At 41.9% G+C, this 14,969-nt stretch overlaps 2 protein-coding genes across 5 annotated transcripts; both read left to right on the forward strand.

Annotated features, from left to right (window-relative positions):
- On the forward strand, positions 1 to 1,857 carry MED7 (mediator complex subunit 7). 2 transcript variants are annotated; one of them, XM_055718242.1, is made up of 2 exons: positions 1 to 126; positions 691 to 1,857. In XM_055718242.1, exon 2 carries the CDS (start codon positions 710 to 712, stop codon positions 1,400 to 1,402), a length of 693 nt encoding a protein of 230 aa, XP_055574217.1. In that variant the 5' UTR covers positions 1 to 126; positions 691 to 709; the 3' UTR covers positions 1,403 to 1,857. The 2 variants fall into 2 exon arrangements, with proteins under 2 accessions (XP_055574217.1, XP_005437062.1); XM_005437005.4 differs by having other exon boundaries at positions 50 to 179.
- A 3,528-nt stretch (positions 1,858 to 5,385) lies between these two features.
- Positions 5,386 to 13,254, forward strand: LOC102052825 (hepatitis A virus cellular receptor 1 homolog). 3 transcript variants are annotated; one of them, XM_027802093.2, is made up of 8 exons: positions 5,393 to 5,759; positions 7,758 to 8,102; positions 8,687 to 8,737; positions 10,602 to 10,681; positions 10,941 to 10,997; positions 11,780 to 11,894; positions 12,479 to 12,518; positions 12,906 to 13,254. In XM_027802093.2, exons 1-8 carry the CDS (start codon positions 5,711 to 5,713, stop codon positions 12,997 to 12,999), a joined length of 831 nt encoding a protein of 276 aa, XP_027657894.2. In that variant the 5' UTR covers positions 5,393 to 5,710; the 3' UTR covers positions 13,000 to 13,254. The 3 variants fall into 3 exon arrangements, with proteins under 3 accessions (XP_014133675.2, XP_027657894.2, XP_055574216.1); XM_055718241.1 differs by lacking the exon at positions 5,393 to 5,759 and adding an exon at positions 7,487 to 7,674; XM_014278200.3 differs by lacking the exon at positions 8,687 to 8,737 and having other exon boundaries at positions 5,386 to 5,759.
- The last annotated feature ends 1,715 nt before the right edge of the window (positions 13,255 to 14,969 follow it).

Genomic DNA, 14,969 nt, shown 5'->3' on the forward strand with positions numbered 1-14,969 from the left:
CCGGTGTCCGGAAGGACCAATCAGAGTGTGCCGGCCGAGGTCGGAGAGCCAATGGAGGGGAAGGGACGCGGCTGCCGGCCGGAAGTGAGGCGCCGGCGATCGGGCTGAGGGGAGCTCGGCGGGCAGGTGAGGGCGGGTGGCTGCTTGCGGGTGCCGAGTGGAGTCGTTTTCTCCGCTGGGTACGTGGTCAGTCGCCGATGGGGTCTTGCCGTAGCGCGCCCCCGGCTCCTGTCTCTTCAGCAGTGGCCTGGCGAAACCCGCGGCGGGGTTTGGGCCTTCCCGGAGCAGGGCAGGGCGGCGGCGGTGGGCCCAGGGCGCCAGGCCGCATCCCCCGCTGCGGGCCGTGCTTGCCCGCCGCCGGGCCGTGCGGTTTCCTCCGTCGCGGGGCGTGGTGTGAGTGGGCCAGGCCTCCGCTGGGGGACGGAACTCCTGTGGCTGCCCTGTTTTCAGGCTGGTCACAGTTCGGGAAATGAACGCTTTATGTGCCTCCGGTGAAGTTAATCCTGCTAAAAGTATACCGTAGTGAAAAGCTAACGTGGTTTTATTCGGGAGTTTCCTCTATTCTACACATTAAGATGGTTTCTGGCTCATTTTCTTGCAGCCAGCTCTCTTATAGTGCCTTTATTTCTATTTATATGGTAAGGCTGTCATGCAAAGTGTTTAACATCTATTTCTTGGGACATTCCCTAGGTATTTTCGTCTGGGAAAAATGGGTGAACCTCAGCAAGTGAGCGCCCTTCCTCCGCCTCCAATGCAATATATAAAAGAATATACTGATGAAAATATCCGTAAAGGCCTGGCTCCAAAGCCACCTCCCCCTGTGAAAGACAGTTATATGATGTTTGGTAATCAGTTTCAATGTGATGATCTGATTATTCGACCCTTAGAGAGCCAGGGTATTGAACGGTTGCATCCTATGCAGTTTGATCACAAGAAGGAATTAAGAAAACTTAATATGTCTATCCTGGTCAACTTTTTGGACCTCTTGGATATCTTGATAAGGAGTCCAGGGAGTATAAAGCGAGAGGAGAAACTGGAAGACTTGAAACTGCTTTTTGTTCATGTCCATCATCTTATAAACGAGTATCGCCCTCACCAAGCTAGGGAGACACTGAGAGTCATGATGGAGGTGCAGAAGCGTCAGCGCTTGGAAACGGCAGAGCGATTTCAGAAGCACTTAGAGCGAGTTGTAGAGATGATTCAGAACTGCCTGGCTTCCTTGCCTGATGATCTGCCTCATTCAGAGGGAGGACTGAGAGTGAAAACGGAACCAATGGATACTGATGTTGGCAGCAGCTGTATGGGACAGAGTGAAAAGCAGAGAGATCGTTCTGGTGGCAAGAGAGATCAGGTTTTAGACAAAGATGCAGCGATGTGTAGCATTATTGATGAAATGACATGAAGAAAACATTTGTTTTTGCTAGCTTGCCATAGTGAAAGGCAGAACAGATTCTAAGGGTATACACTGTATTTTGTTGTACAAGCAGAAAAGGCATTTATTGTACACCTGTTGAGTTTGTGAGTGACTAGACGGGTGAAAATTTTTAATATTCTGTGAGCTTTGTGTTTATTGGTAGAAACAAAAATACACTTTTTGTTAATCTGTGGCTACCACTTCACATGATACATTCAAAGTTAGCTTCTTCTATTGTATTTAATTTGTCACTTTCTAGTTTTTTGGGTGTGCTGTTTTGGTTTTTTTAATTGCTTTATAGTGTGGAAGCAAGCGAGGGATCTGACAAGAATTGCACTTGACAGTTCGTTTCAAACAAGTGCTAGTTGTTCACAATTTCAGTGGGTCCTTTCAGGAATGTGTAATTCAACATTAAAAATAAAATCAGTGTGAAGTCTGCAAAATCCATTCCTTTCTATTTTTGTAGTAATATAACTGTACTGAAGAAAACCTAAGAATTCCTTTTTTTACAGATGTAATGTGGTGTAATTTGCATTATAAAGACACAGTCAGGAGTCCCAACAACTAAATGAATTAAAATTAATTGGATTTTAACTTCCTCAGATGTAACTTGTAACCAGTCTTGAGTTTACAAAAATGCCTACATTTCCCCCCCCCCACATATATGCTTAGACTAACATATTTCCAGCATAATTAATATACATGCATGAAATTAATCATTTTGCAGTGCACATGCTTTGTATTTGCATTTTAGGTGGGCTCTGTGCCCAGCTGAGTGTGTTTTCTCAGGAGGGAGAGTCTGATTGGATAATTAGTATTTATACTAATAGAGAACTAAGTTTGAAAGAAACTGTTTGTATTCCATCACGTAGAAGCTGTATTAACCACATTTAAAGAACATTTAAGTTGAATCTGTCCCTCATAGCAAGAGAAAGAGAGTGATCTGATAGTGAAGAAGTCGCTTCTTTACCCTACCCTTCCTGTCAGGGGAATCCTACTTCCATCTTTTTGCCATGTAGCCCTGGAGGCCCCATAGTACACATTTTTTCCAAAGTATATACAGCAACTGAAAACCAGGTAAATTTATGGGTGAGGGGACTGGTACAAACTCTGGTTTTAACTGTCTATTTTAACAAGCTATGTCTCATTTGGTAATTCTGTTGTTTTCAGAAATGTTACTTAAATGGGCAGGCAAAAGTACTTAGCTGTTGGGTGCTGGGGATCGAGCTCAGTGCAGATAAGGGTGCAATGAACTGAAACAGGTTTATGACTCATTGGAGAACATCATCTGCTATTTTAAGTGCACATGACGTAAGTAACAAGAAGTAGAAATTTTTTTGGCTTTTTATACATTTATAAATTTACAAAGTTAACACTTGTCCTTTATTCAACTACTGTTTCTGTCCTTCTCCCTGGACTAGACCTAAATTGTATAGCTTGTCAGTAACTGAAACAGTTGCAAGTGAGCAGGATTAATTTAGTACCTACTTTGCAAATGTTCTTTCATGTGGAAGATACCAAGAAATGTTTAGTGTCTCCCAGATAAAAGAGGTCATGCACTAATTACTTTTTTCTATGTTTAAGGCAAATCTTTAGAAAGTTGTGAGGGGCTTCCTGGGCTTTTTTCAGCCGAAAATACTGGTGTTTCCATCTGTTGTCACGTGAAAGCAAAGATCGTTTTCCCTTTTTCTGTTAGAACTTTGGGAAAACAGTGGACTGTAGCTGCAGTGAAGGCAGTGCATGATACAGGCCTGTTAGTCCAGGGAAATGGGCATTTCAGGTATTGTAGGATGATGTGACTCACTGATAGCAAATTTGACTGTAATGTTGACTTGTGTGTTAATTAACATGCTCCTGATGATGAGGTCTTTCCTTACCTCAGCAAATCCTGATTTTATTTTTGGATGTGATAACATTTGAAGTATTCTATGCCTGAAATGTTAATGTATACACTATGTGTTTGGTTGTATATGCCTTATGAAACTTGTGAGATAAAATTAACATCGGGTGTTAGGCAGTGTTTTGTTTAATGTTTTCTTAATTAAAAAAGTAGAAGACAAAAGCTCAGCCCTTCTGTTACACTATCTGAACAGTCACAGGGACAACGGAAGTATATTTTCTTGAAATGAAACTTTTCAGAAGTCTCTCGATACAGAGTAGCCAAGTGTATCACCAGTAGACAAAAGGGGAAAGTTAGCAGTTCTGTTCATCTAGGGGGAAAAGGAGAAAAAGCCATTTAATCATACGGCTTTAAAATAGTGTAATGAAGAGATGATTCCAACAATGCTTTAAACTTTGATATTTAATGTTTTGGTTTGGCTTTATTTTCACAAAGTACAATCTGACTATATGCTCTGAGTCAAGGAAAAATGTGCAGCTACTTTAAGGCTGCATGAAAAAGATGTTGGCAACCTTTCTACAGTAATGGTGCTTGTTTGTTGCAGAAACAAAGTAGGAACTTGGAAAGCAAGCATGCATAAACACGGGAATTATGTCAACGTGTATTCCATATGGTCTGTGTTTGAGATGACATCTAAAGCAAATGGGTTAACTGTTGCCCTGTATCTCACCTTCTTTTGCTGTGTGACCAGAACAGCTTTCCTGGGGATACGGACAGTATGCAAACTACTGTAGACTATTGTATGAACAAAACAACCTGGGTGAAGCAAGTAGAATGGGCTCAGGCAGAGCTCTGGGGTAACAGTTTCCATATTTTCTTATCCTACTAATTTATTCCAGAGCTCAGACATGGCCCGTGCAGAGGAGGAACCCATGTGGACCCATGCACACTGCATGTTGTTGCAGGTAACTGGCAGAAGGGACATGTCCTGGTCTGCAGGTGGATGTTTGTTGCACATGGAACCGTCGAGTTCATCATGGCATGGCTGTGGCGTGTGGGGTCACCTGCCTTCTGCCAGAGCCAGGCTGCCCTGCCTTTTCCAGTTCTGCAGGGCAGTTTCAGGATCCTGCTGTTAGGATTAGAATTGTTTCTGTAGCAGCTGTCTGCAGTTTCCTGTTTCCCCAGAAGCAGGAGCAAAGAGAAGCAATTTATTGAGTGTCCTGCTCCCAACCACTGCATGCAAAAGATCCCCCTTTATTCCTTTTTCTCTGTTCTCTCCTACAAGTAAGTATGTTGCTAGTGTTTGTCTCTTGGCTACTTTAACTCCTTGCTTTTTCTCCTTTTCGTTTAAAGAAACTGTCACTTTGGTGATTGCTGTCACGTAAGGTAGTCAGTGTGAGACAGTTCCGTTGGTTCTGATTCTAGCCTAATGTATGTTTTTGGAAGCATTTCTGCTGTTTCAGTTATTGATTAAAAAGCAAATCCTTAGTACTTAATTTTTCCTGAATTGAACAGTCTCAGCTAGATTAGTTGCTTCAGCGAAGAACACTTGTTGGCCGTAGATGAAATACACTTGATCGCAGCTGCAGTTGTAGTCCAAACAATATAAAAAGACCAGATGTCCTCGGGAAGAGTTAGGAAATCCAGGGATGGGTAGAGTGGCCAGGGAACACCATTTCTCAAAGCTGTATTTCACTAATATTTTGTAAAAGTGAGCCTTGTGCCTGAGATGACATGATTTCCACACTACTTTTTAAGTGAGCTCTGTGTTCCGTATGTTTTACTTTATATTGCAAAAGCCCAGATGCGTACAGAATTTTTAAGAGTTTGATGAAAAAAGACTGCAACTCTACTAGGCTGCAGATGTGTAACAGTAGGACAGCTTTCCAATACTACCAAACTACAGCCTACAAAGAAAACAGCATTTGTCTAAAGATGCTCTTGAGTTGCTTCGAAGTATTAGAACCAGAAACTTACAATTAAGTGTTTGAGTAGTTCGTTCTAGGAATCTTACTTTGCCAAGTCCTTTTCATTTACCATAGTCTGTTACATATCCTATGTAAGCTTTTATGCTAATTCTGTTTACTGTGGGAAAACCGGTTGTGGGATGCGGTATGGGGCAGTGGATTACTGGTAGTGTTGTCAGCTCAGTGGTGCTGATGGTAGTTTCGTATGCTGTAATCCAGCAGATCTGGAAAAAATGAGAAGTAGATTTGTGAAGTACTGCGAAGTATTTTAGCGTTTTAATCAAACCGCTGTCAGCCAGAGTTCAGTGCCTGGCTGTGCTGCTAGGGTCTCACCACAGGAAAGGCAGTCCGGGTTAGACTAAAGAGCGTTCTCAGCTGTGTCTGAAGATGGTGTAATGAGAAGTAAAACCAGAAATTTATGAAGAAGATAAGTTTTCTTGAATGTAGTGCCTGAAGGGTGAGCAGGAGCGTTCCTCATCTTCAGTCAAGATGTCGTCTTATTTCTGCGTGATCTGGATTCTTCTGATCCTGTTTACAGGTAATTAAGTGAGCCTAAGCCAATAGGGTAGGGGTGGATGGAGGTAACATGCATCAGTGTTTCTGAGGGCTGCAAAGAGATACTTTGTGTTACAACAGGAAGAGTGGCTGCGTGGCACAGAAACTGCAGTTTTGTGTTATGAATAGAACTTCAATCACAGTGGCTCGATAGTCTTCTGATGGCCTTATCTCCTTTTTAAAACAAAATCATGTTGAGGGTATGATGGTTTTAAAGATGCTCCTTCCTCAGCTGTCTGCTAGTCTTATTAGTAAGCGATCGTTTGGGTTTTTTGAATAATGATCATCAGAGATGAATAGAGAACTTTACATCATTTTAGAAAAGTTGTAAAACAAGGCTATTTTACTTCAACAGGGTTTGTGAATGTTTGGGAGGAATGATAAAAGGTCGTCTGTGGCCTTTGGTGTTTTGTAACCAATATGAAATTTTATTGGGACAAACTAATAATAATTTCCCCCTTTTTGTTCTGAGAAAGCAGTTGTCCTAGGAAAATACTGTGTAAAGGCAACAGGTTGCAGAGTGGTACTAGAATAGACAGATAGGCATTAAAAATTTGGTGGTAGAATATGTTTGGTAGAAAGAAAAAAGAAACTACAGATACTGTTTCTTGTAGTTCTTTAGAAAGCCTTTCATGATGAGATTCATTTTGAGCTTGCTTTTTTATATTAAATAAAATATAGTAGTTTCAGTGATTGTTTTCCAGTAAGCTATTGTGGCAAAATCTCTGCGTGCAGATTTATTTTTAAGTATAATAGCATAAGTTAAGGAAAATGACTGAGCTGAGCTGGGCAAAAAGGGCAATTGCAATCAAGTCATACAGTGCATGAGATCCGCTGGTGCATGTTGGTGGATCTGCCTTGGGGAGCTCCCTTCCTAATTATAGGCTAGGCTAGATTTTTAATAGAGATGATTTGTTGCCTGTACTTGCTGCAGAGAATTCTATCCCTGAAACATTAATATGGATAGATCAAAATACTTAGAAACGTGATCCCATGTTACTGAATTTGATAAGAAATGTGTAGTAGTAAGTACATGGCAAATAGTTGTTGCTTTTTTGTTGATGTTGTTTTGAAGTATAAACAGACAGCATGCACCTCAGGAGCACCACTGCGTAACCTGTCAGAAGGAAGTGGTTACGGGGTGGCTACGACTGGACTGCCAGAGCAGAAATTATTTTGGCTGGCACTTAACACAGCTCTTAATAAAACCCTCCTAAAGGGAATATTGGCTGGAGTGCTCTGAATAGAGCCAAATAAACTATCTCACCGGGATGAATGGACTACTGGCAGCTAGGTCTCACTGTTTTGACTTGAATAGTGGGACACAGCCTTCTAGAAACATGAAAAATTACCTTTAATGGGGGCTAAACAAGTTAGAAACTGCATTAAGACTGAGGGAAGAAAATAAGGTAGTGAAAATACCTTTCTCAGGAAAGCTTTGAAAAATCTTGTCTGATAGGAATGGGCAAAATCTGTCATTAGGCAAGAGAAAAGGAAATGCATTAAGCAGTGACTGCTCTGATGAAACCTACTGTTTAGTGTCCTTTCACTGAAAGAGAGGAAGTGTTTCCCACAATGGTTTTAATGAAATGTCTTACTGTTCCCCCATGTGTGGCTTGCATTAAATCCAAAATAAGGAAAAAAAATAATAGAGCTAACAGACTGGATGTGGCTAAAGAGAAGCCATAGAGTTGTACAGATCCAAACTCTGTTCTCTCTTCACCTCTTTGCCTACCTGCAGAGGCTGCAGAAAGTGTATTTCTTCTTTCTCTAGAGGCGCATTCTGAACAAATCACTGGCCCAATCATTCTCTCTCGCTGCGTCACTCCTGCTGGGATTCACATCTATTTATGGAAAACCTGATTCAGCAGTGCCTGGTGGTGTTTGCAGGCTGGGAGGTATCGGGTCACGCAAGATACGTGAGAAGCTTCCATTTGGCGTGCACTGAGCTCAACAGCTACGTTTGTCTTTTTGTCCACAGGCCCCGCAGTACTGGAATCACTTGTGAAAGGAGAGGTTGGTCAGAATGTCACCGTGCCGTGCTTTTACAGTGTTAAAAGGGGACAAGACGTCACATCAATGTGCTGGGGTCGTGCCAGCTGCCCTATTTCAAAATGTTATCAGACCATTATCTGGACGAATGGATGGAAGGTTACAGAGCAGCACAGCAGCAGGTATATGTTGAAAGGGAACCTGCCAGCAGGAGACGTGTCCCTCACAATCGTGAACGCCGAGGAAGCGGACAGTGGCATATACTGCTGCCGCGTGGAGATCTCGGGGTGGTTCAATGATCAGACAAGTAATCACAAGGTTGTGATAGAGAAAGGTGAGTGCAGAGGTGTGCTGTTGTGTGAATACCATTGTGGTAAATCTGTGGTTGGGTTTGGATTTCAAAGCTTGTGGTGAAAATTATTTCCATAATCGCTCATAGGACTGATCTTTAGGATTTTGCAGATCTACTGTTAGTGCTGTTTAAACTGCCTTTGGCATTGGGGTAATCCCAGTGCAGTCACTGCAATTAAAAAAAGGACATGATGCTCTGTTTCATGGTGCACAGCACTGCTTGCTTAGAAACACTATTTGAAGAATTTAACAGAAAGGGCAGCATTGGGTACTTAATTCATCCAAAGCTTTTTACTTGTGCCCTTTTCATAAAGACAGTGCTTCATTTTCCCTGCTTGATCCTAGAGTAAAGCCCAGGGACACACAATTAGTATGGACAATTTATTGACTCTTCCTTTGATGTTTTTGTTTTGTTTGTTTTTCTCTTTTTTTTTTATAAAAAGCATCATAATATATGGAACAAGTAGCTGATGCTAGCAAATTTTGATTATAGAAACGCTTTCACTACATAGGCGCACGCTAAAGTTAATTATAATGTGTTGGTTTAGTTTTATTTTTTAACATCAGCTAGGATCTCTACTGCAAGTCCTCACACTTACACCTCTGAACAGACCTCAGGTAACTTTTATCCAAGTATTCATCTCAATAACATATGTAATCTATATTGCAAATGGGGATCTTAGGAAGGGAACAAAATGACAGATGATATAAGTATCTTGGCTAAAATTTACTAAACATTACGATAGAACCAGAGATCAAAACTTAGATTTAGATTCTGCCTGATGTTATATAGAGAGTCCAACAGAAGGGACAAGTATATGCAGGAGGAAGCTTGCTTTCAGGTGTTACACTTAAGTAGATGTTTTATTGGTCCTGCAAGCATTTTTTTTCTTATGGCTGTCGTTTTGGTATGTTGTTTTCTTTGTGGTGTAAAATCTCACCTTGTCTTCTGGAAACGCATCCCATGAACAGTAAACCACAAATTTTGAGGAGTTGGGTTTACCCACTATTGACTAAATTTATTTGTTGGTCTATGACATAGAACTGTTTTATTGGGCTAGCTCAGAATTGCATCTAATTCGGGATCCTGTTGCCAGTAGCAGCTGACAGCAGATGATTAAGGAGGATCATAGATACTGTGCAGTAATTTGGTGATACAGCACCGAAGTATTCTTCGTGGTACAATGTGTGTCTCGGAGGCTGCCCGTGTCCTCTGTAGCCTATGCATGTTTAATGATGTGAGGCCCCTTGTTGCAGTAAAAGAGACAGTGAACAACTATTCTTCACTCAGTTTCTCCACTCCAGTCAAGTTTATAGACTTCTGTGGTATACAGACTCAGCTGCATCTTTTTCAAAAAAGACAACTTTAATTTCCAATAGATAAGAGAGAACTCGCAGCTTAGTAATAGCTTATTCTCTGGATTTTGAAAGAAAAGTCACGGATGCCATTTGTATTTCTCCCTCCATCTCAGATGTTTCCAGCTAAGCAACTCTAAAATGTTACCACAGTTGCATTTCCTTTTTGGAAGAAGAAGTGAAAACTTTTTCTCAGACTGTTTCTGTTCTACTTGCAAATAGCATGGCTTCCAATCTTAGCACTTGTGGATTTTCTGAATCCTGTGACATCTTCCTTAGCTGCTGCTGGGACAATCTTTTGTTCTTAGAGCACAAGTGAATTATGTGCATGTTCACACAGAGAGAGACTGGAAAAGGCAGGTGATCGTGTGCCGCTGATGTAGGGATATTCCAGAATCTCCAATAGAAGAGAACAGCAAAGCAGTTGCTGCTGTCCTTTTCAAAATAAAGTTTCTAGGATAAGGGTAACAATTTAAAACATCAAAGGAACCAGCTGGGTTATCATAATGTGAACAGGAGATCTTTTTTTCAAGAGTGTTATATATCATCTGACAACACGTGGAGAAACTGAGACTGATACGGAAGACATAAGTTTGTAGCTCTGAGTTTTAAATATTGCAAACAGCTTTGCTCTGGGAAATTACCTCAAAATATACTGCAGGTCCTTATGCAAACATATCACACTTTGGTCAGTCTATTTATTGTACAGCTGTCTGGGACTTTAAAAGTATCACTTTCTCTAACTCTGCACCACTTGCTCTTTCAAAGCCCAGAGCTAACAACCTTCATCAGTTTTCATCAGATATCCTAAGTTTGCTGTAGGCATCCACTTCTTTTTCTTGGCTCCAAAAAGAGATTCCTACCTTGGTTGGGTCCTGTGTTGAGATAACAGCATGAACTAAGTGCTTCTTGGAATGAATGAAAAGCTCTGAAAGGGACAGCAGAGGCTCCAATATTTGGAGTTTTGTGCTGCCCTCTGAAGGCACCAACCTCTTTATGATGTGCAGAGCCGAGACTCCTGATAGATACCTAAGTTTGGTGGTCCCGTGTCGGCAGTAGGAATTCCTCTCTGTCGAGGCAGAACGGTTCTCTGTGCAAGTGATGTGTTTGTCTTGCCTTTGCTTAGCTCGTGGGAGCAGCAGTGAATCATCCGTCACCACCACGAGAACGTGGCCGTTGGTTTCTGCTTCGGAGGCTCCTCAGACTGTAAGCATCTCCGTGCTGTAACATACCTAGACAAAGTGGAGTGACATGGGAGGTTGTTGGGTCGTCCCTACAGTTCATTTGTACTGCTTCAGTTTGATTGCATAATATTTTTTTTTTATACTCTGCGCATTTAGTGCTTATGAAAGAATGCTTATGTGTTCATTATTAAAGAGGAAAAATCCCCAAACCTGCTTTGCATGCATAAAGTACTTCCTACTGCTGGAGGAAGAGCTTTAGCCATGTCTATATTGCCTTTCAGGCCTTTGGTCCCTGCTCAAGCACCTCAGACTGCTTGGATGTAACTGCAAACCTGCAGGTATGGCCGGATCTGGGGAAGAGTGGAAACTGGACCACTTGACAGCACAGGGATGCCCTGTGTTCCTGGTGCAGCGGGGTTTGGACAGGCAGCTCTGTGTCTGTCTGCCGAGTCCTCCAGCACATATACAGGGTGACAGGTGGTAACGTCACCCAGATTTTATCAGGAAGGCAAGGCAGCCAGGCTAGCCTTTGGGAAGGTCTGCTTTGGCAGACCACAAGGCAGCATATGCTGTGGGCATTCGTACCGCTTCATGTGCAGAATGTAAGTCAGGGACCATACTGCGCTTCAGCATCTCTCCAGGCCTGAGTTCTTAATGAGAGGTTAGTTATCCTAATGAGAGGTAATGAAGCCAGGTTAGCTGGCTTCATAAAGAAGTTTAGCCCAAATAAAGATGGATGCAAAGAGAAAGCATATTTACTTATCCCTATAAAGCCTTGAATAATTGATGAATAAGCTGAAAAAAGGTGGGGGCGTGTAAAATCAGGAGATATTTTAATAACAAAAAATAAAATATTCACCAAATAGTATTAAACCTGAACAAGTAGGATTTGTCATAACTTCAGGTTCTTTGACAATCTCAAAAAGGAATGTGTTTAACAGCATGGCTCGCACAATTGTTGCAGTGATACTGCTTGAAACTAGTCCTGTATCTGAAATTAGGGTCTTGCTTTCAAGTGTACTTTTACTGCACGGTTGCAGACCGCACAAATGGCCTTTGGGTACTGTATGGGCTCTTTGCTGTCAGTGCCATTAATGCTCATCTGTTTTGTGTTTGACAGAACATGTCCGTATCACTACCCAGACAGCAGTATTCAGAAAATGGTCTATACATTGGGGTTGGTTTGTGTGCGGTACTTCTAGCAATCCTTATTTTGGCTCTGTTCCTCACTAGACGTAAGTACTTTCCAGAGGTGGTTATTCAAGGATTGGCCCCGTAAATCAAACCACAACTGTGGCAGGTGCCATGTGTCTTCTGCTTCAGGGAAGTGAGCTAAGGGCTCTGGATGGCTTCACTCCCTGCCCTGTGCCGCGGTTGCTTGCTCAGCTCCCCCTTAGCCCCTGGGGCACAGAAGGGCAAGGTGCTAATTATGGTCTCATCATTTTATGTCTCGGACTCCTTAGCAACCACTCGACCTGGGGTCTGGTGAGGAGACCCTTGACACAAGCCCACCTCTCCTGCCCATTCCTCAGTTGCCATGTTGTTCTGGTTTCATATAACTATACCCAGTATTTTTCTAAATATTCTATTTCTAAAGTGCCAGACTTTCTGCATAGAGGCTCTTGGTCAGACCAGGCTATATGAATTACACCTCATGGAAATAATGGGTATTTCCTATATACTGAAAACATTTGCTTAAAGTTCCCTTATTTAGTTTCTTACACTTGAGTTTGGTTTTTTCAGCCCACTACTTCTGATGGTTTAAAGAATTTTTTTTCCCTTTCTTTTATTCTTTATTTTCATTCTGGATGATCACTAGAATATTTATACAATACAAAGAAGACGGGTGACTTTGCAAGGTAAGTATCCTGTTTTTGCTTTAGCTAATAGGGCAAACTAGGTTGCAGAAAGAAAATGTTGTCGGTATGCTGACCACTCCGCTGTGTACTTTGACTTTTTAAATCTTGAATTAATAGGAAACACTGCAAAAACAAATCAATAAATCCCGCTACTTCTCGTTTTCACTTATAACTAATTATAACTGTCAGTTCACTGCATTAAGGAGCACATGAAGTTTATGTGTTGTCTCATAAGTGGAAAAATGATTCATTATCAGTTGTGTTTAAATAAGTGTTTTTGCATATTTTACATTTTTCCAGTGAGCTGGTTGAGTTTAGCTGTCTGCTCTTCTGTGTTTCTGTTGTCTGGTTTTCATTTAACAGCATGGTTTTTACTCTTTTGTACAGCTTCGTTGCATTTTGGAGGCCAGAAGGTGCAGGGAACCATAGTGCCCTGGAAGAGGAGGCCCATGCAGAGGAAAACATTTATATAATACACTAAGGACCACATGCATGCTTGCCTTTGTCATCACCGAACATTTTGCAAAGTATTTAATGTCTAGCTGCTCTCCCTGCTCAGCAGCTAAATGTGACCAGGCTACTGAAGCATTATTCACATTCTAATTAAACAAATAAAAGCTAGACTTCTAACTAAAAACTTTATCAGCCTGTTCCGGAAACAGAAACCCTACTGGTTTGTATGGAAATTTCCAGAATCCACTTATCAAACCCTAAATAAAGTTACCATTATATTTATTATCTGCTTCACATTCTCTCTTCCTTTATGGAAAAAAAGAGGAAGTGCTAGAATGGCTACTCAGTCATAAAAGTTATAAAAGGAAAAAAACACACATATTTTTTTAAAAGTTTGTCTTTGCTGTGTGTTGTATCTGCCAACTGCCCCCCGAGTGCAGAAGCAATGTCATTGCTGCCATGCGGGAAATGACGCATGGGAAAACTTGGCAATATTGGTATTTCAATATGCATTTAGGTGAATTTTCATTGGAGTCGGGTAAACCCAGTCCTGGTAGCAGCTCGGTAATGCAATGTACTAAAAATTCCTGTCCACCCACAGTTAAATCTGGAGGAGCTATTGATGCTCACCCCCTCATGGGCTGTCCTTGGAGCTTACAGGTTCAGTACAACGTGCAGGGTGTTCACAGCTTGTTTTCAGAGACCTATGACTAAGTGTGTTTTCCTTTGCAAAATACATCACTTTTTCTGTGGTTTTCTCTGACCCGCCTATGCCCTGAGAAGTCCTCAGTGTGGAAAGTCTCACTTCCAGGCCTCTAAAACAACTGAACAAAAATTAGCTGCTTTGTAAAGTTAAATACATTCTTACTGTTCCTAGCTTGTGGAGAAGTCGTGGACCTTGCACAAAATACTGGCTGCAAGTTTCCCCAGCTTTTACACCCCTTTAGATACCAAACAGCGCCGATGTCTTACACTGGATTTGTTTGTCTGCTTTTAGCTCATAAATGGGGAGTATCGGTAGCCTAGTGCCTTTCCTCAATTAGACCTGAATCTGCTTTTATTCTCTGCAACACTAAACTTTGGTTTAATTAAATAAACTGAGGCAGCCCCATGAGTAGGAATCAACACTTTCCGCACTGCTGAGCAATAAACACAGCACCCAAACCAGCTTTAAGTGGAAGAAAAATTTTCCCCGCTTGTTTTTAAGAACACATTTTTAAACAGAAGCTGGGGACTTCTGAAACTCTTACCAAATATTGGTCAGCATCAGTCTTGCCCTGAAGCTGAGCCCGAGCAGCGATGTGGCACGCCAGATGCAGACGTTGCTGCCATGGGGATGACTTGCAGACTTACCACATAATTTTGATCCTTGAGTTCATCACTTTTGATGGAGTCATGCAAAGAACAAGGCTGTATTATACAATGAGACATAAAGGAGCAACAATAAAATCAGTAGGCGTTTGTGTTAGCAGCTGGCACCCTTGAGGCCATGGTCTGGGTGTGTTTTAAGGGGAGCTGGGGTCGGTGGAGCAGTTACCTCCCTTTCCTCCAGGTGGTAGAGATGGGAGGGCTTGAGCTGGCTGGGGAGGGCAGTGTTATCCCCCAGGAGTCCTGGAGAGCCTGGCTAAGGTGTGATATTGCAGGTGAGTGTGTTTGCAAAGACTCATGGAGGAGGGGAAGGCTCTTCATCCTGTTGAGAAAGGAAGAAATGGAAAGCATGGTGTGCTTTGCCTTTTCACTTGTGCTGTGCATTCTCTTGGGGCTGTCTGTTGCAGCAGGCACAAAGGTTAAAAATGAGATGAATTCATGGTTGACTGAAGATGTCAGTGTGGGAGCACAGATGTTGGGTGATTACCAATCCCTGGGCCAGGAAAGGTGCTGGAGGAGACAAGCTCTGCCATCATCTCATGTGTTGTTGTGTTCTGTAAGAAGGTACCAAAACTAGAAAAGACCTGCTGCTGTTAGGCAGTATTTTTGTATTCGACTATTAGTAAACAT

This window comes from Falco cherrug, chromosome 8, assembly GCF_023634085.1.
Source record: "Falco cherrug isolate bFalChe1 chromosome 8, bFalChe1.pri, whole genome shotgun sequence".
NCBI lineage: Eukaryota > Metazoa > Chordata > Aves > Falconiformes > Falconidae > Falco > Falco cherrug.